The sequence below is a fragment of the Falco biarmicus genome, chromosome 7, assembly GCF_023638135.1.
Source record: "Falco biarmicus isolate bFalBia1 chromosome 7, bFalBia1.pri, whole genome shotgun sequence".
NCBI classification, from domain to species: Eukaryota; Metazoa; Chordata; class Aves; order Falconiformes; family Falconidae; genus Falco; species Falco biarmicus.
Window position 1 is genome coordinate 1,259,923 of NC_079294.1, and position 26,129 is coordinate 1,286,051.

Consider the following 26,129-nt stretch of genomic DNA (forward strand, 5'->3'; position numbering starts at 1 on the left):
TGGATGCAGAATCCCTGTAGTTTTGCACAAGCTGTTTTCCACTGAGCTGCCTGCTTTTGCACTTGGACTCGAGAACGTGTCTGCTCCATCCTCCGACCTGGAATTCAAAAAGCAGTGTTATCCCCATGGCTTCCATTGCTAAGGGACAGATCCCTCATCCTGCATCAGGAAGCTGTGGCAATGGCAAGAGTGACAATGAAGTGACATTCAAGGGTTGCAGGAGAAGCCCCACTCTACGGTGTAGAGCCAGGATGGCTGTCCAGGTGCTTCCTGGGCAGGTGATCTGCTAAAGCTGACATATTCAGCCCCAGGCCAGCACAGGAGCCGCTCCCAGCTTTCCAGTCACCATGAGAGGCTACAGCAAGTGACAGGAGGTAGCTCCATGTGGGTGAAGGCTTTTGCAGCTTGGAGGTGGCTTCTCCAAGAAATGCCCCAGTATTGGGCCAGAACACAGGGAGTGAGGAAGCAGAAACCCTCCGAGCTTTCTAAACCTTGTCAAGGACACAGCCTGAATGCTGCTGGATATTGGGGCTTTTGAGGACATTGAAAGGTTAATCTGGGCATAAATTGGCTCCATTCCTTGCCCAACCCATCATAATAATGGGATTGCCAGAGCTTGTTCATATTGGATAATAATAATGTTTAACATGGCCACTTCTGAGGACCCAAATATAACTCTCCATCTTGAAATACATATGGGACCAAACTGGCCATGCCAAGACTTGGGACATGGTATTTAAAGCCATGGGTGGCTGCAGCAGCTCAAAAGAAGACTGAAACTCATCCTGCCTGTGTCTGGGCTAAGCTTGACATAACCAAGTTATGCTGCTCATTTGGGAATTATCTTAGCTGCAGCTGAACTCTGTTCTCTTTTAATTTATGTTATCCTACCATCTCTTCCTTTCTCCTTTCTTGTCTTCCTCCCTACCACCTCCTTCAGAAAGCAACTGTGTTGAAATATTCCAGCCTCTCTGTTTCGTGAAGTTTCAGCCTCCTCCAGCTCTTACATCTTCCATATGTGCTGGTTTTAACTTTCTGTGTGAATGAAGATAGGGACAGGGAACCATATTAAAGACTTGCATTTACTTCAGAATACAAGTAAGTCAGGGATGAGTCTGAGCTTTGAGTTCGGGCCTGATCCTTTCCTAGTTCCCAAACAATCCCAGCTCTGCCTGGGGGTGGTAGGTGGCACAGTGTAGATGGGGGACTAGGACGGGGTCACTGTCGGGTGGATCTAAGTTTGGATTTTTCTCTAAGTTTCAGTGTTATCCGGCTTGGCCCCAGCCCAACCACAATCATTAACCCAAGCCCAAACCTGGTTCCTCCACATGTCTGGGATGGTTATTCTTTTTTTAGAGGTGATAAACTAACACATCATATGTGTTATCTATCTTTTGCGATAAATGCCAAGCTGTCAGAATGAAAATGTCACATAAATCATACATAAAGTATTTACATTAAAAAAGATAGGCTCATACGAATTTAAACAACCTTTCTGATGGTGCCATCATTTGCAGCAGGTTAGCCAGGTACTGCCAATGTTTCTATTTCTGGAGTTGAAATAAACACAGCACATCAAAACAGTCATCAAACCGAAACAGAATGTATTTAACGTGGTGCAACAGTCAATGCCATAAGAAATCACCATATAAGTACGCAGAGTTATATATAATCTACACATACTAATATGACTTTACAAATCTCATATTACATGTAGATACACATGGAAAGGACTTGGGAGGAAGCATTTGTTGCCAGCCCCTCTGGGGGCTCAGTTTCTTACCTACTTACTGTAAGGTGTGACAACACATTGTTTTCGGAAGTGACTATTGCAATCGCACTGCATTCTCCTGGGAATCACTGTGGATAACAACCTCCACCATTCACACGACAAAATGGTATGGAGCTTTCTCAGTGTATGACCATCCCTTGTGGGATGGAGGTTCGGCAGGTGTAAGGTCCCTGGTGGCTCCTCAGTGTGGCCATAAGCTTCTCGGATCGGTTCTGGGCTCTCAGGGGGTCTCCAGCCGGTCCAGGAGGGCAGCCCACAGCCCGCAGTGCAGCAGCCCGCTCTGCCAGGACCAGACACCTTCTGTGTTTGGCATGGCTGGGACTAATTCTGGAAGGTGCTGCGCCTGCTCCAGGGGAAGCCTTGCAGGAAGAGCCTGGAGCCCCAGCAGGAGTGGCCAGTGGGGCTGGCTCCCAGATGTGCTCCTTGCCTGGGGCTGGGGTGGCACCGCATCTCGCCTGGGAAGGTGGGAAGGCGGCAGTGGGCTGCAGGCCAAAAGCCCTCCCCAGGGCACATGGAAAGCTGAAAGGTAATGTGGAGCAGTCCTGCAACTGCCCTAATAGATGCTGTGGGTAGAAGAGTTTTCCTAACAACTCCAGACTGTCAATGGGATGTTTAAGACCATATTTACCTTTCCTAATCCAGCCCCTCTCCCCTTTCCAGCCCATACTGCTCCGAGAAAGTGGTAAGAGTGAAACAATCGCAAACAAGACCCACAGTCCTAAAAATAGTGGCACTAACAGGGCGCTGAGCTACATCACAGCTCTCAAGGATTGCTAACAGGGGTGGAGCCAGACAAGGTTAAGTACAACTGGAAACGCAGCCGTGTCTCTGCTGCAGATCAGGCAGGGCAAGGTGAGCAAAGAGGGGTTTGCGTTATCGGTGTACGTCACTGCTCTGGAAAGATAGTCCTCAGCACTTCTCAGGGGCATAGTCTGTGGTTGTGTCAGCAGTCAGTGACAGTCGTGCCATGAATAACCTTATTTTTGCCCAGTGGGAGGCAATTACACCCTGAAACACGTCCTCACTGGCAAGCCCCCAGAAAAACTGGAAAGCAGAAGTGAGAAAACTGGAAAAAAAGAAAGATGAGAGTAAAGCGAGGGGAGGAGAACATGAAGAAAGGAGAGAATAAATGACAGAAGAAAAGGAAAAAAAGACCTGTGAAAATAAAACAAATAAAAAACCACCTTGTTTGGGGTTTGCAGGAGGTGACTCAGCACCTGCAGATCTGAATTCTCCTTCTGACTTGACTCTGGCTGGCCATGTGCCTCTCACCTTGCTCTGAGTTTTTTACCTCGCAGGGCATCCAAGAGGGCAAATATACTGCAAAGCACAGGCTTTATAAATCCTCCAGCAGCAAATACTGTGACTGAAGCTTTAAACAAATAGACTGAGGGCAGGGTGGGAGGACAGGCGGAGAAAGGGTGAGGAGTGGAAGAGCGAAAAAAAGAGGGGAGCAAAGGACTTAGGGAGACCAGTCGAAGGAGGGGGAGAAGCTCTTGGGAATGAGGTTAGCTGTTGGTCAGAGCAACTGTGTCCTCCTGCAATGGCAGGGGGAAGAGCTGATGCCCGTCCTGCCTACCCGCTACGGAGACCGATGCTTGCAGGCTCCCCACTGGTGGCACCTCTGCGAGCCCTGTCCCGGGTACAGAGGAGCTGAGAAACCACAGAGGTTGTCACAGAGAGGTTTCTAGACAGGAGGAGCGCCTGACGTAGAAATGCTGCCCATCGTGCCCCTCCGGCCTGTGCACAATCAGGACGGGGAAGAAGCGGGCGTCGTGGTAGGTTGGGGGGTTTTCATTGACAGCCAGCTGGCTGGAGTAGGAGCAGCACTGCTCGTCCTGGCAGCCCCGGTCTGCGATGCTGCTGCTGTGGCTCCTCCAGAGGCCTGTCCTGTGGGAGCCATGGACGCGGCAGAGGGAGAAGCGGCTGGTGTTGAGGGAGAGGCGGGAGTTGCCGCTGCAGCTGTGGAAAGCGTGGCGTGAGAAGATGGAGGAGGTGCTGGAGGCACGGTTGCAGCGTTCGCAGCCGTGGGCTGTTTCACCGTACCGGCACACAGCATAGCTGTTGTAAGCCGGGGAGTCGGCCAGGTCCATGAGCATGGCCTCCGAGTAGCTGGGGATCAGCTGCCGGTTGGTGCAGATGTGCCACTCCAGCTCGGTGCTGTCCTGCGTGGCATCTCGGGGCATGCGGTACCGGTACAAGGGCTCCTCTGCCGCGGTGGGTGCCGTGTATTCCAGGCCCAGCAGCTTCTCTACATGGTAGTGGACGTAAGCAGTCCGATACTCTATGAGTACCCTGAGTGGCCACGAGATCATCAGGATAGCTGCCACCCAGAAAGCATAGTGGGACACGTACCACGGGAGGTGATTGGGGTCCCCATAGGCCATCATAAGCTCTTTGAAGTCCACGTTTTTGAGCTGCATGCCTTCCCTCACCTCCATGTAGTCATCCAGCCCCTCGATCTCCGTGAAGAAGTGAGCCCTCTGAGTCAGGTAAGAGTTCTCAGATTCAGTGTTGGCAAAGCTGAAGCACTTGGTGAACCTCAGCTTGGTGGCTGTGTAGCTCTCCAGGCCCAGGAGCTCCTTGGAGATGTCCTTGTATCCACAGTGAGAGTAGTCAAACTCCGCTTCGGCCACGTGGGTGTTGACCCTCTCATGGTAGACTTGCGTTGTGGTGTAGGCATCGCCATTGCGGTACCGGGTCACCTGCCGGGTTCGCCGCACAAAGTGGTAGCTGATGGCCTTCCACCAGATGCATGGAGTGGCTTGCTGCATGCGGTTGATGCATTCATAGACACTGTCCACATCCGCCTTGTACTGCAGCTCTCTTTTGACATGGCAGTGCCAGCACTCCACCAGGTACACCACGTACAGCATAGAGAGGAAGGCCAGTGGGATATAGACATAGCCGTCCGAGCACGGGCTGTCATGGTAGATCATGGACTTGCCCTTGAAGGAGCTATCAAAGCTGAGCTTGGTGACCCGGGCCAGCTGACACCAGGCCACAGCACCCAGGCAGCCATACATGAGGATGGAGAGGAGGAGGCATTTCCAGTGCGACTCTCGGCACATGCAAGCGCTCAGGGACTGCTTCACAGGGCGTTGCTTCAGTCATGCCATCGGGGAGGGGGAGAGAAAGACAAAGAGAGAGCGAGGAACCCATCAGTCACGCCAATCTGCTCAACACACACAGTGACTGTTGCCTTCAAGACTGTGTCTGGCTTTGCTCTCGACAGCCTGAGGACTGGGACACCACTCGACTTAATACAAATGTGAATATAAACAGAAACACCATGCCAGAGACAGAGGTCTCTGGACAAAGCTCCTTCCTTGCTTCCTCCTGGCTCTGGGGAGGGAAGCTCTTTGTGCGGCAGTGAGTTGCCATGCCTGCACCACGGCAGATGGGTCCCTCCGCAGGGCTGAGACGGGCCCCCGTCTCCTCCCTGCCTGGACCCAGCATCACCTGAGCACCCCACCATCTTCCAAAGCTGAGAGGACTTCACTGCACACAGACAGCCGAAAGCAGGGGGCTGTGGACGCGCCCCTTTGCTTTGTGACTGTCCAGCACCTGGGTTCCCAGGCAGTGCTGCTAGGGAGGCTCAGGAGCAGCAGCCATCACCAGGCCATGGCCACATGTGTTGTACCAGTGCAGGTGGACCAGCATTTCGTGGAGCTGGAGGTGCTGCCTGACTCACAGCTGACTCACACCCAACCCTGAAACCTGCCAAATGATCGACACCATTTTTCTTGGAGGTGAGCCATTGGGAAAATTACTTAGATTCAAGCACATTTAGTTGAAAAAATTGTCAGGATTACAGCACGGTGCAGCATAGCTTCAGGCTGGTTAGAAGACTAGATCTGACCTAAAATACCTGAAAGCTTAGGCATTGGAGCTAAGGGTATATGCATGAATATTTAAAACATAGCACATCCCTCTCTTTCAAGTCCCAAAAAGTCAATCTGGGAGTAGAGCTGGAGTCGCACTCTCGTACTCCCCACTGCGTCCCCTGAGATGGCATGATTGCCGTCCTTACCCTGGCCATGGCGCAGTGAATCAGCTGCGTTGTCATGCTATGTTGGGCTGTAATAAAAAACACCAAACTGAGCCAAGCAGCTAGCGGAAATGGAGTTGTCTCCCTGCAAAGAGCAGCAGCAGCATGAGTTAGATTGCTGGCTGGCAGCCCCCCATCTGCAGAAAGTGCGTGAAGCAAGACCCCCTGCTGCCCTGGAAGGTGATGTGGAGGGCTGTCTGCATCCCTCTTATTACTGCCATCCTCGGCCTCCCCCCTAACTCTGAGGAAATGTCAGTGAGAAAGCAGATACACGCTGCTACTCATGCATCGTCATGCCCTCTGCTGAGCCTGATTTCATGCAAAAATAGCACACTGTTACTCCTCCCAAGGGGCCACCTCTAACACATCAAACTGCTCTGTAGATGCCAACAGATCCTAGGTTTGGGAAATGTCTTCTCCTTCTTTCTCCATGGGTAAAGTTCTCCCCTAGTACAGCTTATCTCAGACGCACGGCAGTTAGGATTCAGTAAGCAATCTTGAACCAGCAAGGAATTCAAGGAGCAGCATCTTATGACTAAAGAAATAATAGCACGGTGCCACTAGAAAAAAAGAGTTTACTGTCTTCTCAATGAGATGGAAGCATTAGCATCTAACCTTGCAGGGCTGTAAGGTCAGATTTAATACTGCTTTTTTTTTTTTTTTTTCTGGGACAGAGAACCACTTCTAAGTAACTATAGAGGGTTTTATGTTTTGCTGTCAGCACTGCCAAACTAGACTTCATGGGGTTTTGTTTTGATTTCACAGCCTCTAATCTGACACTGTGTAAGTGTAGAGTAATTTTATTGATTTTAGGGAGCTACATCAGCATTCATCTGCAGGGACTGAGGGCAGAATCTGGCCCCTGATTCTTCCTGATGCATCCAGAAGGAATACGTAAAGAATTTCTATTCTTAGCCCAAACCTTTTGTATGTGTGTGTCTCAGAATAAAGAGTCGTTATTCTGGGCTGTATTTTCTTTACAGTGGCCAAAACAGTTGTAGAGAAGCCAAGCGTGTTATAAAGGACATGGTACGTAACTATTTCTGTAGGTAAGACAGTGAAAAGACCTTAGTATGGGTAAGAATAAGGATGTTTTCCTTAGCTTTTTGCAGGAAATCTTGAGGAAGGCCACAAAGTAGCTTCAGGCAGTCCCCAAATCAGCTGAAAAATAGCTATGGGAGTTTTGGGTGGGAATCCCTGAGTCTACGTGCAGTCATGGAGAGTTTCATCTCTTGAAACTCTTGTCAAATACCCACAGCTCTGTCCCAGTGTGATTACTGCCCCAATGTAGGCTTCTGCCACAGCCATACACTGAACCCCAGGTCAGAGCCCCAGGCTCTCCTGACTCGTGGGAACTCCACTGGGATTCACCGTCTTCTATTCTTTGTCTCTTCTTGACACAGAACTAGTTTTTAAGTGCTACAGTAATGCAAAAAATATAGATTGCAATGAACAATTACAAACTTCTACCCATTTCTTCTCCTGGTTTTCTGAGGTGAAGAAAACTCTAAAAATGAACATCCCTCTACTCCACCCACTGGGACTGTGCAGAAGAAAACAGCTGGGCAATATTCTAACACAGAAATTTAAGTTCACACTCAGGTTTCCACAGGTACCTGTCATGTAAAATTGCATTTGGTTAATACTGTGAAGAATCCCAGTGGACCCAGCAAAAGATGCCCAGCAGTCAGTTTTACGGTAAGGTGAGTGCTTAAGGACTTCGTGCAGCTCTGGGAACCCCAATTTTTACCATGAGCTGTTCGAAGTGCTGTCAGCCTGGCCCGGGGCACAGCCACCCGAGAGGACTGTCCCACGTCAGTTAAGGCACTATTTGCCAAAGGCATTGCAATCCCCACCTTCCCTTTATCTCACTTCCCTTGACTAACAGCTTCTCCACTCTCTGCAGCTCTGTGGTCCAATTTAGAACCCACAGATTGGCTTCTGCCCAAGGAGAGAATCAACCAGCCCTGCTGGTTAGGGCTATCAGTGGCCATATCAGAGCGGGCAAATGCCTCCTAATGTGCTTAGCCCCATGAAATGCCATCTCCTCTTCGGGGGAAGAGATGACTCTGGTCTCACCAGTCCTGGAGCAGCACTGGGCTGGGCTGGGCTAGCAGCAGCTCAGAGGCTTGCCGGTCCAAGATTACATTTCTGCATGCGTCCTCCGGAAACACTTCAAAAATGGTCTTCAACCTACTGCACTCAAAGTGCTGGATCAGCCCAAGCCAGGTTACCTCCACTATTCCCACTGCAGCCTGTAAAAAAGGCAGCTTCTCTCCTCCTTGCATTAGTGAAGACCCCAGAGCCTACTGCCACATCTGTCTGACTCACACACCTACCAGTCCAGTCCAGCAGGGCCTTCATGTTCAAAACCCTTTGGAAAAAAACACGATTCTTTTCTCCTAGCTTTTCTGACCCACTGCCTCATATCTTCCTTTGTTCCTAAGCAGATTCCACTCTCTGCAGTTCCTTGATTATAAAAAGATCTCTTTCCCAGGGTCTAACCTGACAGCTGTCCCTCCTATTTCACATTCTGAATACATTCTTTTAGCCTATATCCCCTTATTTCTCCTTCCCTTTGCTGAAATAATTATCTAACACAATTATACTATTAGAAACACTATTAGAGGGTTTGTAAGAAAGACACAAAATAAAACAGAATTACAATAGAAGTATCAGACATTCAAAAATCTAATAAGGAATTATATCTTTCCATCTCTCTCTGCATCACAAATTCATTAATATGTTAAACAAGTGGCTCCCAGACTTTGTTAATTAACATACCACCTTCTAGCAAGCATGATGTTTGTGGTACTACGTGGAATTTTCTCCTTTCTGTGCGTAGTTTCAGATCAAAACAGGGCAAGCTTGTATTTCTGGATGAGTACAATAAATGCTTAAGGAAACTAATAATTTCCATGATAACTTGGGCCAGCCAGCAAACGGGAGCCGTGTCCTTTGAGGAATGTTGTGGGATCTGTGTTGTTTTGATGTGGAACAAAAGCATAACCCCTGGAAAATGTTAATAGAGAAACATAATTGAAGAAAGCAAAGACAGAGAACCTGACAGAAGGCCGGAGCCAGAGACTGTCCCAGAATAGAGGCTCAGTCACCAGGGCTCTGCCTCCAAGCTAGGACTCACGGATCTGGGTCTCTAAAGCAAATCAAGAGAGATGACCTTCCTCTCCTGCTTGTTGGGGGCTTTCCTTTGGGCTTTGCTTTCAGCATTGACCTGAGAAACCTCCTGACAGAAGGTTAAATGAGACACGGGTTGCCCAGTGCGGCTGTGGGTGCCCCATCCCTGGCAGTGTCCCAGGCCAGGCTGGACGGGGCTCAGAGCAACCCGGGCTGGTGGGAGGTGTCCCTGCCCGTGGCAGGGGTGGGAGATAGGTGAGCTTTGAAGGTCCCTTCCAACCCAAACCATGCTGTGATTCTACAGCCACTTCTGTGAAGAGGGATGGCTTTGCCAGATCAGATTTTCATTCATAATGTCCCAACAACTCTGATGACATACAAATTGTAAAAATCTCCTGGTTTGGATGGGATGCTGTGAAGAAGCACAGCTGAGCTGTCACTATTATTGTTTGTGAATTTCAAGTCATGTTTAAAGCACACACTGTAAATAACGTCTCACTACACTCTGGCATGCTGCTGAACAGCTTCCAGAAGCCTCCCTTCCCATTAAACCAGACTAGACTGGAAACCCCTACTAACTCTTGGCCCATCATCACAAGCCAAAATTCACTTTCTTCTTCCACACTTGAAAACAGCAACAAGAGAATATTCCCAAATCTTTAGTAGATCTGAGCACAAATGAGGAAAATGCAATGGGTGAGAGGTGGCATGTGCAGGGAGGACTGCAAGAGCCCATGCTGGGAGCCTTGCGGAGAAGAACAAGGTTTGGGGACAGTGTTGCCCCAAGTGTCCCTGGCCCCAGACAGTTGACCCTGCAGTGCTGCTCCACATTTGTGCTGCGTTTTTTTGGCCCGTCATTTCCAGGCAGAGTGAAGGATTTGTGTACCATGCAAAACGAAGAGGCAGCTCCACATCCTCCCATGGTCTGTCGTCTGTCTGTTGGCACGGAGCATTCTGAGACACTAAATGATAGGTGCTATTTAATTTGTAGCCGCAGTTGCTGGAAAATAGTCTGGAAAGCCCTAACTGCTGGCAGAGAACTGGAATTTCAACTGACACCTGTAGCAGACAGGAGTTTCCAGGCTGGCAACATTTCAATTCTTTCTCCTTCAAGGAAGTTCTGTGCAGAACTTAGTTTGCAAATGATAAAACATCCAGGCAGTGGCTGAAAGGGCAATTGCCTTCAAAGACACCCTCCGATGGCAGATGCCCAAGATCAAAAGCGGGTATGCAAGGCGTGGAGCCTCCCTTGCGCAGGCACACCCACCCAGCACTCGTCCAGGCTCAACAACAGCCAGGTTGGGTTCTGGCTGCAGCAACCATAATTAAAATCATTACAACGTGCTCTGTGTGGTAGTAGTGTGTAGATTTTGGCTGTTGATCTTGCCTAGTGTAAAGGGGTAGAGAGAGAGCAGAGGGAGAGTGTACAGCCTGCCATGTCCCTCACTTAGCAACTACAGCTGAAGATGCTCTGGTGGCAAGAGCAAGGGGCTGGTGGCCAGGATTTTGGCTCCCTGACGCATCCCTTGACTGCCTGCAAGCAACCAGAAGGAAGACATGGGTAGGTAAGTTGTAGCTGATAACCATCCTAAGTGAGCCTGTAAGCAACTGCATTGAGGGTCGCCGAGAATGCAAAAAAATTACCTCTACTCAAACCCTAACTTCTCCTTCAAAGGCATTTTTGAAGTGTAGGACTAATGCAAGAGAACCAGAACCATGTATTTATGGGTGAGCAAATTGCGCTTGTGTCTCCAGGTCCCTTCCTCTTGATGAGTACGTATGAACTAATGAATTTCCTGGGGCGCAGGTTGAGGTGGTCTGGGTGTCCCCATTCTTCCAAGTCAGCCTCTCCGTTAGCAGGAGGAAGAAGGGCCACACTCAGAGAAGCCCAGACTATTCCACCAGCCCAGGGTTTTGGGTGCCTAACTTGAAATTCTGGTGCCTCTGTTTTACCAGCGATAGCTCAGTGCTTTTGCTGCCCTCCGGACGCAAGTATGTCTGATAGCAGGACTTACCCCCTCGCCACGCAGCTGTCCCTCAGCAATGGCGGGGGTTCTTACACTAAAACAGCCAGATGGTTGTTTAGCACTTACAGGCAGTCACAGAAATTTCTTCTACCAACTTTGCAAGGCTGTTCTGGGTCAGGAAGGTTCAGCTTCTATTACAACCCAAACTACATTTACACCTTCAGACTGGAAGACACTGCGCCTTCTCCCTGTAGCTCTTGTATCTCACAGGCAACGCAATTTCACTCTGCAGCCCCATGTACAGCCCAGTAAAGTAACTAGTGGCTGGCAAAAATTCATCTTCCATAAAGACACTCTGCTTTAACTGAGAGACTAAAAGAAACAAAAAACCTGCAGTCCCCTTCGCTGTAATTTTGTCTCACTTCAGCCCCCATTCATGGCAGTGGGGATGCCCATTCTCTGGGTGTTGAGAGACTCTTTTCACAGGACTGCCTTTGCATTCTGCAGATACTTCTCCATTCTAATTATGACACCCTTCAGCCTTCTTTTTGACAGTTCAAATGGGCCAGGGTCTTGAAGTCCTTCACTGCACTGCTCTAGCTCTTTTTGGTGCTCTGCTCTCTCTCCAGCACCTTTAGATCCTTCTTAAATATGTCCCCTGCAAGTGGATACAGGACTTCAGCACTTATTTCACAGTCATCATGCCAAAACATAAAATCACCTCCCATTCCCCCTTTTTACTGTCCCCAACAGTTGCATTAGTAGATTTTTGCACTGCACCAACCTGGGAGTTCATGTTCAACTACTCGTCCACTTTGCTCCCAGGTATTTTTTGAGTCAACGCTTCTGAGGACAGCTGAAGGGTTGGCTGCACTCTCCACCCTGAGATGTATAACTTCAGGTTTGGCTTTGGCTTGAAGAAAGAAGTTATCAAATGAAGCAGATCCCTCTGTAGGACTATGCTTGTCTCATCCTTACAGACCAGCATGCCAATGTTTGTGCCAACTGTAAATGTTACTAGCAGTGATTTTATGCTTAATTCCAGTGGATAGTGTCAATTCTGGTAATTGTTCCTGCAGAACTCTGCCAATCTAATGGATAATTACGTCATTAACTTATACAAGAAAACTGTCTTCACAAAGCTAAGTGTCAATAACAAAAGCAAGGCCGTGGCTGTTATGTGGACACCAAGGTGCTCCTCACACTTCCAGCACTCACTGCCAGGTGTAATCCCACATGCTGCCCTACATAATACTAAGGGAAACCCCCACCAAAGCTTCAGTGCAGCACATCATCACCTAGCTTGCTGTTGCTGTATGCTCTTCATCAGTAGCTGTATTTTACTCCAAAAGCAGCTGTATGGCAGTGTGGGCTTGAAGCATCTCTTCTTTTTCTGGCTGCCTCAGTACTGCTTATGGCATGCAAATGGTTATGGTGACGATAAACTTCTTGTTTTCTCCACTTCTGATTTTGACTGGCAACATAAATTTGAACCGAAAGTTGCCAAACTGACCCAAATAGAGGGGGAGAAATAGCCTGTGAAGTCCAAAGGAAATGGACCAAATTATTTTGGAGTCACAGTCTTTAAAAATTTGGTATATAATTTTGCCTTATGTTTACTATTTCTTCATAGCTCTCTATTGACAAGATGGCTTTTTCCTCTTCCGTCAGATTTCATGCTTCAGTCTCCTTGAAAACTCCAGATGAGCTGTATAAGCAGAAAATATGCTGCTACAGCATGAATTTATTCTAATAGTTTTTTTTGTGGACAGTTTGGGGCCCAAGTTCGACTATCTGTGTCTGGTTCGCAGCTAGATATCTGGGTTCCCCAATTTCAAGAGCATTAAAATTCTCTTTTGGGGAAATCATGTCAAAAGCATTTTCTGTCCTTTAAACCCCCCTGTGTAAATGCATTTGCCCTTGGTGGCTGACCTCAAGAGCTGCAATTTTGCTGAAGCAAAATGCTATCATGTCTAAAATGAAAGAATGAGAGAAAACAGAGGGTAGTGAAGACGTGGTCCGAATGGAAATAGAGAAATGAGGGGGAAACACAGAAGGTGGGAAGAGGTGGAGGACAGAAAAGGATAGCCTAGGCATGCTCTGAATGCCAGTGCCGCTGAGGCAGGGGAAGGGCTCCGGCAGGTGAGGATGGAGACCAGCCAGCCTGGGCAGGGGCAGGAGGGAATCCAGCCCAGAGAAAGGACCTGGGTGGATCAGTGGGGGAAGCACCAAAGCATCATATGAACCAGCAGTCCTCCCAGCCCATCTATGACCTGGAAAGCAGCTACTCCTGAACGGCTCCTTTCTCACCACTGGTAACTTCTCCAAAAGCCAGATCTATGCCCCTATCTCCTCCCCGCAGTCTGAGGTTGGTGGGATAAGGTTGTGCTAAATCAGGGCAGTCTCCCACGGAGGTGACAGCATGCTGCAGCGCTGATGCTGCAGCTGTGTCTCAGTGAGATGTGTGGTATCACAGCACTCTCCTGCTCTCTGCCAAGACCCGGCTTCGGGGCTGCAGGGTGACTTTATCACTGTCTTCAACAACAAAATGACCCTACAGCTCAGGATTACTCATGTGAGCAAAGAGTCAAGTCAGTCTTATCTTCCTTTTTTCCTCTTTTATTTAGCAAGAATAATCTTCCTGCCCAAGGGGGAAAAAAGTTGGGGAAACACTGACAGAGGACTAGAAGAAAAGAAATAGGAGTAGAGAAGAAAGAAGAAAAAATGGTGGATAAATTAATGCCAGTCATAATTGCATTTGCCTCTGCAGGTTTATGCTTGTGATGAATATAGTCCAATGAGATACATGAAAGGGAAAGAATAATCAATAACCACAAGCCAGGTACTTTGGCAGGTGGTGACCTGCCTGGATGAAAACAGATTTTTGTCGCTACCTGGGAGACTCTTCCATCTTGGTCAAGACAGGGCGGTGGAAAATATTCCACCTCCTGGTGGACGTGGCAGGACATAACACAGAGAGGACCACTGAGTCCTTGCTAGGCAGGTCCTACACTGTGCTGTTGACCATAACTGAGGTGAGCACTGACGCCAGGACCAACCTCTGGTGCTGAGAAGGGCTTCACCTTTTGTGCAGTGGACAGGGACAATGCAAGAAGAGCAAGGAGATCTCTACCACCTGTCCCCAAGCAGCCACAACAGATGTGTGTGCAGATATCATCTTCTAGCTCCTGAGGTGATCCTAGTGAAAAACAGGCCCAAGAAGTCTGGAGTGACTAGGGAGAAGACAGCTGCAGAAGAAAAGTCAGAGTACAACCTCTTACTGCTTGCTAAGGCTAAATTAACTCCTAGGTCAGATACTCATTAGTACGGTGAGGAAGGAGCCTGCAGGGCTGGGTTAAACCTGATGTTGGTGTATGATGCTCTTTCACCATGTGACATGCAGTCTGGGCGCTGCATGGGGCATCAGTAATAAGGCCTGGTGAGGGAAAAGGGAGATATCACAACAGTCATCTCATAAATCCCCTCCTGGGGAGCTTGAAACAAAATCCCTCTTGCCATCCATCTTGAACAGCAAGAAGCCCATTACCCCCTAGTTCACACTGAGCTGGTAGCAAGTGCTCTCAGTATGGCTGCTAGCATGGAGGGAAAGGGAAATATAAAGGGTTGAAGGCAACAGAAAAAGCCATTTTGCAACAGAGAGAATTTCCCTGCAATCCTTTAACGTGTATCACATTAGTTGATGCATGTATGTTTTGGATGCACCATTTGCTCTTCTGTCACAAAAGTCCTGTGAGAATGAAAACTTCCTGCAGGTGGGGACCATGATGCCAGTGCCAGCAGAAATGCTGTTACTTGGTTTGAAGAGAATAACCTGTGTGCACTCCACGTGTTTGTGGCATCTGACTCGGGCATTCACTTCGGCAGTTGACCTCCTGCAGTGAGCTGGGATCGCTTGGTTTCTTGTTTAAATCCCTGTGGACATTTAATCTCCTCCTTCCATCAATGGAGCTGTCAGGGGGAATGTCTCAGGGTGGGAAGGTGCACAAAATGGTAGCATTACATCTTCTGCCCAGAAAAGCAGGATGAGACAAACCATGAAAAGGCATGAATCTTGCTGATGCACCTGAATTTCAGATGCTAGGACACCTCTGAAATAGCATATAAAGACAGCTTGTTATTTCAAGCCATTCACCCTCATGAATTCAAGCCACCATCTGAAGATGAGGAAAGCAGAGGTCAGGACAGAAGGAGCCTCCAGTCCGCTAAAATGTCAGATTCAGCAGTAGATCTTGCAGGATACTTTTGAGTTCTTCAAGCAGAAATGAAGGAAATCCCAAAGAAGAAAGGCATTTGGATCCCAGCTAATACACAGGCTGCATACTGCAACAGGATGGGAAAGCCACTCACTAAAATACAAGGGTACATATGTGAGTGGCTTGAAGAATTTGGCCCTAGACACATCCGCGGGTGATGCCCCTACATGCTGCTGCAAGGAAAGCCATGCAGTCACATTTTCAGTGCCAAGGAATCCTAGCAACAAAGTGGTCACCATTTGCAAAATAGAAATGAGGGCTATTTTTGTGGCAGCTTCTTGCAAGCTCAAAAAAATGCTACACTAACAAAATTATCCCCTTTCCCCCCAAATTGCTGATTTTGCTGCCACTGGCTTCCAACTCAGCAGCAACACAAAGAGCGTATTCTGGGGGCAGAGGATTTTTCCCAATAATGTCAGTGATGAGAATGAGTTCATCAGGAAAGAAAAGCTGGGATTTGAGTTGCCTCAGAGCAAGAGAGTAGCTCCAGGAATGGTTCTTTTTTCTATAATTTAAGCACCCATCGTGCTTAGCTCATATTACCCACTCCCCCGCCTTGAATATTGGTGGTTTCTAGAAGACACTGGGTAAATTTTACAGGTATAACAACGTGGCTTACCTCAGCACTTAACAGTCAATGATAAAAGCATCATACATCCTCAGGAAAGCTCCTGGGATGCAGTTCCCAGCCACTGCCAATTAGCGAGACTCAGTGATTGGCATGAACCATAGCTGTGCTGCTTGAGATTTTGCAGCTTGCTTCACGCCTAGCCGGCCACTTGCCCCCCACCGCAGCCAGCAGCCAGCCCTGCTGCACAGAGGTTTCTAGGCAGGTGCCCTTGCCCTTGCTCCTGCACCACAGGGAGCTCCTGTGAAGGCTGGCGGCAGCACTCATCTCTCTGCCCACCCTGCGGCTGCAGAGTGGAGTGATCCTCACCTTGGCAGGAGCAGGCTCCAGCGTGCTCCAGCCTGTGAAAGCCAGACCCAGCTCCTTGCACCCTCGGGCAAGCCACAAGCAACACAGAGGTACCACAGCCCCAGGGGACCAGCTAGGTGCAACTTGCTGATGGCACTGGTGTTACTGGTGGCTTTGCTGACATGAAGGGCAAACTGGCACCAGCCAAGGGAAAACAAGAGGGCTGGTGGGACCAGCTCCCGTCACTTCAGTCCGGGAGGGTGGGGGACAGTGGGGATGGGAGATGGGGAGTAGCCCTCTATGTGCCTGACAAAGTTCCAGCTGTGTTCAACAGGAATCCTGTAAAACCTACTTTGCACCCACCTTTGCTCACAAGATGCAGCTCTCCAGGGGTGGGAGAGGAGCAAGCAGGGAGAGGAAGCTGGCAGGGCTTGAGCAGGTGTGTTTTCTCCTGTGCTGCGGAAACACGCCGCCTGCAGTAGCAGATATTACGGCATAGGTCAGTGGTATTCTAAAGCTTGTCCCTTCCCGCTCCCAGGTCCCTGCAAATGTCCTGTGCCTCAATGTTCTCACTGTTGCCACAGGATGGTCCTGTGTATCCTGCCCGACTTTCCCTCAGTGTCAGCATGGGGAAATGAGGGACTGACCCGGAGCTGGGCTGGACAACGGCCCCGGACCAGTTTCGCGGGGAAAGGAGTGGGGAGCCAGGTGGAGACAGCTTTGTGAGGAGGAAGCCCAAGGAGTGTTAGTTCCTCACCAGCTACTTGCCAACTAGTTGTTGAATGCCTCTGTTTAGAGACTTTGCAAATGAGAAAAATAGTTCCTTATTATGAATACCATTTAATCTTTGCTTACTCTAAAGGAACACTTTGAGATCTAAATGGGGAATAGAAGCATCTCTCACGTCCTCAGAAGAAATACGATCCAGGACTGATCCAAGCTCCAGTGAAGTCTGGGGAAGTCTTTCAAAGGGAACTGTGAATCCAGTTTCGTCCAGAATCATAAAGTTTTATTTTTATTCTCACTCATTTGCAATGCCATCCTTTTGCCTAGTAAAACCAGAACAATGTGGCTCTGTGATTCAACCTATCAACCTCCAGCCTTCCCAGTTCCCATGTGTGACCTCTCAGTCGGACCCTGACAGCCACACTTCAGCGGAGGACCTGCCAGCCCCATGGTGCCGAGCTGCTGCAGCTCAGGCTGTGGCTGTGCCAGGTCCCTCATGCCACTGAGCTGACCATCCCTCACAATAACATCCAGCCACCACTCAGGCTTCAGCTGCTCTGTCAGGTTTGGGGGGGGTGGGGTGTTTCCCCATCTCTGCACCTTTCTGAACACAGCTGGGACCTCAGCACTGACAGGTGTTTTTTTTTTACAATGGTGCTCCTGTTAAGGTAGTATCCCAGAAGCTAATGCTTCCCTATGAGAAATGAGGTTTCACCATAAATACCAGTTCTCTCTCCCTTTTGTTTCTCTCTTCTCTGTTCTTCCTCTGAGACACTCTGCAATAGCATGTGACAGCACAGCAGGTGAAAACTTCACTGGGAATTCATTGAAACATCTAATGGTTAAAGGGATCCTGGGAGCCAGGACACCTGGATTTTATTTCCTGACTTGACTTTGACTCATGGCATGGCTTCAGCACATTTTTTTATAGCTCCTGAAGACACTGAAAAAATAGCATTTATAAAGTACTTTCACATGAGCATGGCAGCAGGACTCTCCAGGAAAATGTCTCATCTGCATATGAGCTGTTGCATCCTGCCACTCCGAGTACCAGCTGGGGGGCACCAGGGGATTTGGCTCCTGCCCTAGCCTGCTGACAGCCCCCCCCCCAGATGACCGCAGCATGCCTCGGGCCTGCAGACAGACGATCCCTCCTGCCCTCTCAGCACATGCCCTCACTAGCCCTTCTGCCATCAGGTGTTGGCACTTCTGGCTGGCCACCTCACCTCCAGGCAGCCATGGGGAGGTTTTTCTCCATCTTTTTGGTCCTCAGAGGGACCCACATGCTGGCAGGACCCTACTGCAGATGCTACCACCCTGGCCTCCGTGGTGCTCCGTGCTCCCTCTGCCCATTGCAAGGTGGGGGGAGACAGTACGGCTTGTGCCTGTGGACACTCAGGCTCTTCTCGATCTTGTTCCCCAGGACACACCTTGCTGGCTTGCGAGAGCTACTCAAAGTAAGATGCCAATGCCTTGAACTGAATCACTTTTGTTCCCACACCAATCGAATGTTGTACTCCACAATTCCCAGTCCAGCTCCTAAGGGCAATCAATTGCATGGGTATGAAGGTGGCCTCCAGCCATAAATGCACATCCACGAATCACTTCTCTTCCACAGCCAAATACACTGTGACCTGCAGAATTCTCTGGCTGATCCCATCCTCTTCCCTGGTAAGGCTGGGTTATGCAGACTCCACATTTGCAGGTCACCCCAGTTACCTGCTGTTAGCTTCCTTGACAGAAGCGTGACTCTTTGTGACCTGCTCACTGCCCTTTGCTGTCAGCTCCCACCCTGCCGGACCCAGCTCTCACCAGGCAGCCGTTTCCAGCCCCTGTCTTCCCTGAGGCCCAGTGTTACCAGTCTTTCCTTAACAAGGCCTCTGCTAGCTGGATGCTGAACTGGGATGTGCGATACCTCAGCTGTATAGAAATGGCACCATGTGCAAGCTGGGATTCCCTGTAGATTATTCACCTGATGTAAAGCCACGGAATCAAAAGCTCAGGCATTTTGTGGGGTGTAAGCCTCTCTGTCCTCTCCCAGTGGCACGTGTGGCACCGTGAGAGTGGCTGCCAGGTACACCAGACACTGCTTCACAACCTTAACTCTGCTCCGGGAAGGCTTCCAGCCTCCTGGTGCTGCGGAGCTACTGGTGCTGCACGCAGCCAGGCTCCTCCAGCCTTCCCACTTGCCATCTGCCCGTTTCAGGCACTCTTCTTCCTTGCTTTTGTGGCTGCAGACAAGATGTGCTGTGGGCAGAGTGGTCAGCGCTCAGGGAGGAGCTGGCATGGGCGGCTCTCGGAGGCAGCCTCTACCCCTGACCTGCAGTGTGTGCTCCTGTTGGCACAGACCCTGCTGGCTCTGCTGCAGGCAGCATCCCTGCCGTAACACCTCATCGGCTACTCTGCCTAATGCTGCTTAAATGAAGTTACCCCATTAAGAGTTTGGGTAGTTAACAAAGCTGTTACAGTGACTGTGACCTCAACAAAGTTCCACTATGTACTATTTTTAACTTTACAGTTCTTAAGCTCAGAGGATCCCAAAGAATGATTAAAGTCTGAGAGTGAACTCCTGAGTGAACTATATTTTCCATGACTAGAACTTAAAAACTAATTAACTACTTAACCATGCTTTTCTGAAAAGTAGAACTCCTGCTGCAAGTGAAAAATCAAACACAACCTTATCTATGGTATCACAACAGAGTCACAGTAACAACTGAAAAGGCCTTACAGTGCTGCTGATAGCTCGGCAGCCACTATTTCACGTGTTAACTTGCCACCATGTGTTAGGACACACGTAGAAACAAGCCCTACTCATCACAGACTACTCGGGGACATTTAACTCTTTTTAATATCTGTTTCTGCAGCATCCTGGGTCACCGGCAGTAATTTGAGCTATCTTCTCCATAGGTGTAGAAACAGATGAGGGGAAGCCTCGTGTTTGGTTCCCAGGGAGAAGATACCTCCTACCTTGCTCTTGTAATGGCTTGCACTGATTGAAAAGCATCCTTGGTATCTGCACTTCCCTTCTGGAGGGAGATGACCCTATGAGGTCTCTGAATTAGGAAAAGAAGAACAAGGAGGGTATTTGGGGCTGCAAAAAAGTGTGCTTTTCCACTGGTATCAGGTGACTGTCTGTCCACCTCAGAGAACAGCATTAGAAGCCAGGTCTGGAGGGGACTGACCACCACATCACCTAGTCTCCCCTTCTCCCGTGAGGCAACATCTACATACTTAACAACTATGTGCCCCAGTTGTCCTCAGAACCCTCCAATGGCAGAGCTCCACAAGCTCCCCAGTTGCTCCAGCCCAGCATTCCATTGAAAAAAATTCCCCTGCTGGAGGGAATTAGGAAAGTCAGCCAGAAGGAGCAACACACTTCAGCCTCAGACATGGCGGTATGGAAGCACTCTGTTGGAGAGGACAGAAGACTTTGCCTGTAAGAAGCCCACACAGCTGGAGCCCTGTCTGCCCTTCAGAGCTCAGACACATCCATTTGATGTTTCCTATCTATTTTTTTTAAAGTTTTGACAGCTCTTGTGTGAAGTGCAGAGAAGACAGCCAACTTCAAGGCACCAAGAACAGACGTGATCAGAAGATAAAGCAGGACAACAAAAAGAACAAAAGCAGACAAAATTATGTGATGCCTCAGCATGGATTTTCTTATGACAGGATCTGCAATACAAATATTGCCTGGAAATGCAGGATCATGAAAAAAGCTTTCCAGTTCCTCTAATGCCACTACTGGTGGACTTTCTCCTTTGTCTCTATGAGGGAGACCATTTGGATCAAGGAATAAAGGGCCCTCCTTGGTTTCTGTCTGCTGAATAAACTACGGGCAGGAAGGGTAGAAAGGGGTTTGCCCTGTTTGAACCTCACTCAAGAGGGGGAATATCATGCACGGCCTAAAAAATAACTGGCTGGCCAACCATGCTCACTTGGGATGATGACACTCTTCCACCAGGCTGACAGCTATCATTCAGGGCATTAGCTGAGCAGGTCTTTTGCATGAGGTTTGGGAGAGCTGAAGGGAAGGAAAAGCGGAGCTTCCCTAGGAGCCACATCTCACATCTCCTGCCCTACTCTGGGCAGTGCCTGCTGAGTCAGTGCCCTGTGCAGCTCTTGACAAGGGAAGTAGTCCTTCTCTGGAAACTGGTACCCAGTGGTCCCTCTGCAGCTTTTGCTTAAAAGGTGGTGGGGAACATTAACCTCCATCACAGGCCCTGCACCCTCTCTCCTCTCCATCCCCTACTCCTGGGTTGATTTGTCTTGAGCACAGAAGTCTTGAGGATGACAACAAGCCTCTAGAAGAAGAGGAGGATGTCACAGAGGCAGTGGGGAGAAAATGGGCTTCTACAGATCTGCGAGGGATGGGATTCATCAGACCACAAGGATCTGCTGGTGAGGAAGGTGCACCTACAGCAGGCCTGATAGACCTGGAGGGTTTCCTGCCTCACGTCCCCCACCACCTCTCATCCACATGAGTATGACAGCCAATAAATGGGGACAATTTAAAGCTACCCAGTCTAAGTTACGAAGGGCTTTATGCCTGATGCTTTCAATGTCCTAGGATAAACATAAAATAAATGTGTTTCATGTTCATACTTCGTGAAAGGCATAAAAATGCTGGGGAACTAAATGGAGTCAATTCTCCAAGTAAAGAGTGTCTCTCCCATGGCACACCTAAGAGGAAAGGATCCTGTTACCTTTTGACCTGACAACCTGCAAAGCTGTAGCCTACCAACAAGCAGTATGTCTGTTTTGTTAACTTGTAACACCCCTTGGTGCTGCTGTGACCACGAACGGCACTTCTCACACCAGCTCCTGTTGCATTTCACAGTGGCAGTAAGAGGAGAGTTTAGGTGGCCTCTCTTTGCATCGTCTCCATGAGTGAGCTGATGACCATGGGTTTCAGGAACATCGACCTATGAGATTTTTCCTCTTTTATTTAAATAGCTTAACCGATTACAGTATGTCATGCTCAATTGAAGTTCTTTAATATGGAAGAGAAGATAAAACCAGGAATGGACAACTGCTGTTTGACTCTGCTGCTACAGGCAAGACAAATATGTATTTCAAAATGTCAAGTGGCTAATGCTTTCGACTTTCTTCGGTGATTGCTTGCCTTTGGTAGCAAATAAATGCTTTGTACTCACCAGCTCTACTTTCCTGAAAAAACCCCACAATTTCCAACTAAGTTTTAAAGATCTAAATATTTAAGACCATTTCCCAGCTGAGGTGTAAACAGAAAAGTCACTACTAACCCTTCAGTGTAGGTGTAGGTTGTGACAGTAAGAAGTAAAACAAGAGAAATAGCCACCCCACTGCTTAACTTGGACAGTACACAGCAGCAGGTTCTGCTACCTCAGAAAGTAAAGGCGACTATGTCTGGAGAATCAATCTATAGCCATAACTGCTGAAACATTTGGGAAAACACATCCTTTACACTCCTTCCCCTCAAAGATCCTAATTCTTTTTTGCAAGAATTGATGGGATAGTAAAATCCTACTCTTAACACCAGAAGCGTGGCTTTTCCAGGTCATCCAGCTCAAGCAATTGGTATTTCAACAGAAAAAATCAAAACCAGAATACTGGCAGGTAATCTGAGGGCTTGCTCTGACATTCAGCAAAGTCAGCAGTAAACCTAAGTGGCCCTTGGCAGAAGAGGAGAAGGGCTGTGACAGGTAACCAAACTGCCTCTCTCCTTCCTGTTCTGCAGCTGCACCTTCACTTGTCCTGCTTTTAAGAATAAAAACTTAGACTTTAGACACATTCTCTGTTAGTAGCTCACGGTTTCCTCTCAAATTGATTTATTGCCCAATAAAGGCAATTTTCAGTCACTGTTACAACTTAAGCCCATGCATTTGATCTAAGTGAAATCCATAAATGACAAGACTAATAAAGAATGCCATTAAATGCCCATTTAATACCAGGCATTTAAATGCAACTGCAAGTCCAGGTGCAAAAAGTCTATTTACATTGACATGGAGAAAACATGAGGAAAAGACCAATATCGCAGGACTGCAGTATTAAGATATCACTGCTACAGGCATTTGAGATATAAACTGAAATGTGCGAATGTTTGTGTTGGAACAGAAGAAAAACTGAGAACAGGATGAGTGAAGCAAGATATAATGTGCTTAGCAGAGAGATCAAGTGCTCTCATGTCTAGAAATGGCTTGGATGTTTTTATGGTGGACTTGATATATTGGAAAGCCTTCTGTAGCTCCTGGTCATAGACCAAATAAATCAAAAAATCCCTTCCAGCATTAACCATCTATTGATCTTCTGCAGGGCTGTAATTACATTGGGGAGCTCTACGGTTGCAACAGCAGCTGTATCCTGGATCCAGCCACAGCTCTTCATGGTGAACTGTGTTGCAGGTGTTTAAAAAGCAATTGTACAGGAGAAAACTCTAGTTTTCACCCATGGAGAACAGTTTTTTCAACCTGAGCTGCAAAGTAAATTTTCTATTATAGGTACTTAAAAAAAGAGCTCTTTGGTTTTAGCCTAAGTATACTGCAGCTTCACACAGGCTTTGTTGAGGCTACTGGCTTTTGACTACAGGACTATGAGACTGTTGATGAGCCATGGGACCTGTTAACAAAACCTTGAAGCAGACTAACTGCACACAGCGATGTTCCAGGGTTGCTTTCACTTGTTTTCAGTTTTCTCTGCCTGCTTTAAGGCTGCTGTCTGCACCCCTGGGAGCATCTACATTTGGTTTTAACTCTGTATCATGATGAAAGTTCAGTCACTTCCATGATCTGTGCATGGATTACACAATGTAAATGGCAGACCTGTCAAAACAATTGGGAGCAAAGGCTACATTAAGCACAGAAGAAAATCTCAGGTATTTCTAAAACAAGGCAGCTTGCTGTCCCGAGCGTGCATGATTGTGGACGTGTTGTCACCTACTGCCACAGAGCCCTGCAATTCTGTCTGGCCAGTGCTTTGTGGCTCAGGATTTTGTGTCAACACTCAGATGCATCCGTCATTCCCTCCCTATGATGTGCAAGGCCACGGTGAGCACGCTTGACAGCTGATCTGAAGAAAGATATTAAGCTGTATTTTCTACCGTGTTTTCTATTGCAGATTAGGCAACAGGACTGCCTAGGCCCCATGCAAAAAGGAGGGGGACGACCTCCTCCATTGGCCCAAAGCACCTGAAAGCCGCCGAGCCCCGGGCTGCAAACCCCTTCTCCAGCCCAGTGTGCCTCTCCCTCCGGTGACACCAGCGCCCCGCAGAGCTGCAATTTTCTTGGCCGTTTCAGAAGTCCCAGGGAAGCGGTAGGCTCTCCTAGGCCAGACCCCAAGGGGCTTACGTAGCCAAACTTCCACTGGGCAGCCCCCTTTACCCCACTGCCGCGGCTCGGTGGAGAGCCGCGGCCCGAGCCGCCGCCCCGAGCCCGGCAGCCGGCGCAGGGCTGGGTGCCGGGGGCCCGTCGATAAAGCCCCGCAGCCAGCGGCCGCCCAGCTGCGCCCACCCGCCGGCCCGGGGGGCTCGGCACGGCGGCGGGGGTCCGGCCGGGGGGCAGCCCCGGCAGCGCAGGGCGCGGCGGGGCACCGCACCGCGCTCCGCACCGCGGCGGCTGGCGGCCGCCCCCGCGGCGCGGCTGCAGGTAGCCGGCCGGGCGGGCTGGGGCTGGCCCCGGGGCTCCCCCCGCGCCGCGCACACCCCAGCCGGGGCACCCTCCTCCCGCCGTGGTCGCTACCCACCCCGCCCCGCCGCCCCGGAGCTGCCTTTGCCCCCGCCCGGTCTGCCCCGGCCCGGCCCGGGGCGTCCGCCCCCGCCGCCGCTCACCTCCTCCCGCCCGGCGGCAGCGGCGGCCCCCGGCGCTGGGGTGCTGCCCGGCCCGCTCTCACCAGCCGCCGCGGCTTCCCCCTCCGAGGACATCCTTGGCCATCACCGGCGGCGGCGGCGGGGGCTGCGGGGACCCGAGACGGCCGAGCCCCCCCGCGGGCCGTCCCCCGCGCCGGGGCCGGGGCGAGCCGCCCCCAGCGCCCAGGGCCGCCCTGCCGGGTGCTCCCGGCTCCCTCCGCCACCATCCCAGGCAGGCGGGCAGGGAGGGAGGGAAGGAGGCGGCGGAGGGGAGGAGAGAAAGATGAGGCGGGTGGGGGTGCCCCTGCCGCTCCCGGCCTCCCCAGGTGGGCAGGCGACCGTCCGGCGGCTCCCGGCGCGGCTCTGCGGAGGGAGGCTGGGAGCTGCGGGGTGTGCTCTTCCAACCCCTGCCCTCCCCGGGCGGCCCCTTCCCCTCCCCGGGGCGCCCCTTCCCTTGCCCTCCCGTCTCCTTCTCGGGGGGAGCTTCGCCCCCCCCCGCGCGGTTCGCCCTCTCCCCAGGATGCCCCCTCGCCGCCGGCCACCCCCTCTCAGCGCAGCATCACGCCCTCGCCACCCCCCCGCCCTTCCCCGGAGCCCGCCCCTCGCCCGGGCTGGCGGCTGCACCCCTCGGCGGGACGCGGCCCGGCAAGAGGTGGAGGTGGAGGAGGAGGAGGAGGGCGAAGGCTGCCCCGGCGGAGCGCTCCCGCATGGTGCAGCCAAACTCGCCCGGCGATGCCCCGCTCCCCGCCCCGCTCGCAGCGGGGGCAGAGGCGGCGCTGCCGGGACCCAGCCCTGGGGCTGTCCCGGCCTCTCCAGGCGCAGCCTCGCTCCTGTCCCACGCCGGGCACCTCTGCTGCCCCCGCTGCGGCTGCAGCGCTGGTGCGGGGCTGCCCGGCCCCCCGGCCCTGCCGCCCACCTCCGCCTCCTTCCTCCCGGAGAGGCAGCTGGCGGAGGGAACCTCTGCCCCTTCCTCCTTTGCTGCTGCCCGAGCCTTTCCTGGGTTTCATCAGCCCCAGCAGGGGAGTCTCCCCCCACAGCTGCAGCCTCCTGCAAACTTCCTGCACTGTTAATATTTCTTCCTCCTGCCTGCATCCTGCACTCAGCGCATCCAGTCATCATCTGCTCTTCTGCGGACCAAGACCGGTGTACTGCACCATCTTATCTCTGCATGTTTGCTTCATGTTTCATTACAGTCTTTGCCTTGTGAGGCTCACCTCATTTGATCCGTTTCTCTCCCTGTGCCCTAGAGCAGTATATATTTTAAATGCTGCATAAAATCCTGCAACCAGGCAAGTACGCACACTTGAAGCATCAACCTTCACATTAATATTCACACCTCTACTCTTGCACAACATGCTTGCTGTTTTACAGGCATGCTGCTCTGGAAAGCTCCACTTGCTTCATGGCCCTCGGGCTGCGTAAGAGGCTGATTAGAATGATTGTAGAGCA

At 50.3% G+C, this 26,129-nt stretch overlaps 1 protein-coding gene across 1 annotated transcript; it reads right to left on the minus strand.

Annotated features, from left to right (window-relative positions):
- Positions 1 to 1,621: 1,621 nt before the first annotated feature.
- Positions 1,622 to 24,913, minus strand: LOC130152027 (transmembrane protein 151B-like). The gene is made up of 2 exons (XM_056344826.1): positions 24,663 to 24,913; positions 1,622 to 4,896 (listed from the first exon to the last, which is right to left on the minus strand). The coding sequence occupies exons 1-2, from the start codon at positions 24,753 to 24,755 to the stop codon at positions 3,466 to 3,468; spliced, it is 1,524 nt and encodes a 507-aa protein (XP_056200801.1). The 5' UTR covers positions 24,756 to 24,913; the 3' UTR covers positions 1,622 to 3,465.
- Between the last annotated feature and the right edge of the window lie 1,216 nt (positions 24,914 to 26,129).

Bases quoted from the DNA above. Each gene is read 5' to 3' on its own strand.
- LOC130152027 (XM_056344826.1), bottom strand. From the start codon at position 24,755: ATGTCCTCGGAGGGGGAAGCCGCGGCGGCTGGTGAGAGCGGGCCGGGC. The intron at 4,897-24,662 runs GTGAGCGGCGGC...GCATGACTGAAG, and splicing joins CTGCCGCCGGGCGGGAGGAG to CAACGCCCTGTGAAGCAGTC.